Here is a 2,129-nt window from a genome sequence, read left to right on the forward strand (position 1 = left end):
CAGCAGGAAAAGAGCAGCTTTGACATGATAGCTGTGAGTTGATAAACTTCTGAAGTTTCCTCCCATCTTTATTTTTCATAGTTCCTACCAGGAAGAAAGTAGCCACTATGTGATACTGTTGATGAGTAAAAAGTTCTTTATCTTCTCTTACCTGAGGACCACAGACTGACCCTTTCTTGTTTTCTGTTAAAGATGTCCAAATACTGAATCAACTTTAAGAAAACTGACTTGTTCTTCTTAATTATCAGGACCACAACGGGATGCACAAGCGGCACGAGAGTTCATCCTGAAGATGTTCGTAGACCTGAATCCAGACAGTGACAAAATTATCTACTCCCACTTCACATGCGCTACAGACACAGAGAATATCCGCTTCGTCTTTGCTGCTGTCAAGGACACGATCCTACAGTTAAACCTGAAGGAGTACAACCTGGTCTAACCGTGCCTACGAGGCCCTCCAAAACCAACTTTGCGTGATTAAAGATGTACAAGAGGGACTGTATTATTTGTGAAAACAATTTGCATAATACTAATTTATTGCCGGCCTGGACTCTGTGAATGTCCACAGAGTTTGTAGTTAATATTATGATTTTATTTAAACTATATGGAGGAAAACCAAAAGATGCTGAAGTACATTCACAGCACATTTCCTCATTTTTTAGGCAAAACCACGTGACTCAATGTGTTTTAAATTCTCAGTCGTACATTTACAAAAGATAGCAGTTTTTTGCTATTGAAGCAAAATCAAGCTCGTTTCCTCTTTCCTCGACCCTTTCTCTCTCCCTCTTTCCCCTTCCCCCTTATCTTATACAAGGTACAATGGCCTTTTCTTTCCCAGTTGCATTCCTGGGTGAAGTATTTTCTGTTGAGTGATTTGGTCAGGAAAATACTATCATCAGAATTTAAGTCATCAGTCATGCTAATTTTACAGTATGTACTTTCTCTGAAGGATCAAAAGTATTGATACTGTGATTTTTAAATTCTTGACATAGGTGTCTTCATTCTGTCTTCACTTTTGGGACTAGAATATTGGGATTGCAAAACAGAATTACAGTTGTTCAATGCTATTAAATTTAACCATATTTTTACAGTGCAGAAAGGTTCACAGAAGACAGTAATGAAATAATTAAGACACAAGCTGGAATGTATGTGGAATATATTTAGAATCTCTTTTTAATTGCCATGTGCCATTTCTTTTCTCTCTTTTATTCACAAATGCCAAATAGAAATGTCATAGACACTACATTTTCCCCAGTGGCTACAGCCTGAAACAGTGGGTTTTTTTCAGTTGTGTGGGGTTTTTTTCTTAAGTTAGAGCTTTTTTAAGTGTTCTTTTTCCACAGTAGAAAAATTATTTTTATTGTATAAAATTAGTGTTGCCAAATCTGGCTTTTTATAAAACCAATGCTCTTGAAACAGAAGATACTGATTGAAATGCCAAACTGATGGGTTGGGAACTGACCTGATTGAGTCAACTGCCAAATGATAAACAGTTTCAGCTCATATGTTCCCTTTTTTAGAAAGTGTTCCATTTTCTAATGCCAAAACCAACAGTGTGAGTGAATATGCTACAAGGTGCACCATGCACACGCATGCTGTCTACTAATTTAAATCTCTCCTTATGTCAGATATGGCATGAGATTATTTTCTGTAATAATGCCAAGGCACCTTTAGTTGTGTAACAAGAAACTATTAATGAGAGATCACATTCAGGAACCTTTCTTTATAAGGTTGCTTGTTAACTAACTGATTCACAGACGTTTGATAGGCTTTCATGCAAAATAGCCTCTCTCAATGTTCTTTAGAAAAGATTTATTAATGTAAATGAAACAGAAAATCATTCTTGAAATATAAATGTGCAATTTTTTAACAACAAAAATGCAGCACACAGTGATGAGCCTTTATTCTGCAGCTTAGGTTGAAAGGTGTTTTTTGACCAGGTGCATGATGGCTAGCAAGCTACAGAAAACTCAGAGTTCAGACATGTAATTGGATTGATGATCTGCAATGCCAAGTAGCCCTAGAGTGCACTTAACACAGAAACTGCTGCCTCATAGCAGTGGATGGGAGGTAGAAAAAAGAATGGCTTATTAGATGATTACCAAAGTTAACAATAAATACTAATGAGA

At 36.5% G+C, this 2,129-nt stretch overlaps 1 protein-coding gene across 1 annotated transcript in view; it reads left to right on the forward strand.

The window, feature by feature from the left end:
* LOC104625284 (guanine nucleotide-binding protein G(q) subunit alpha-like) overlaps positions 1 to 1,209 on the forward strand; it is a gene marked incomplete at its 5' end in the record, with an annotated part of 33,527 nt that extends 32,318 nt beyond the window's left edge. The window contains 1 exon segment of the mRNA XM_010292909.1: positions 249 to 1,209. Within this exon segment, the coding sequence (XP_010291211.1) occupies positions 249 to 439 (191 nt within the window).
* Between the last annotated feature and the right edge of the window lie 920 nt (positions 1,210 to 2,129).

The sequence above is a fragment of the Phaethon lepturus genome, unplaced genomic scaffold, assembly GCF_000687285.1.
Source record: "Phaethon lepturus isolate BGI_N335 unplaced genomic scaffold, ASM68728v1 scaffold16780, whole genome shotgun sequence".
Taxonomy (NCBI): Eukaryota; Metazoa; Chordata; class Aves; order Phaethontiformes; family Phaethontidae; genus Phaethon; species Phaethon lepturus.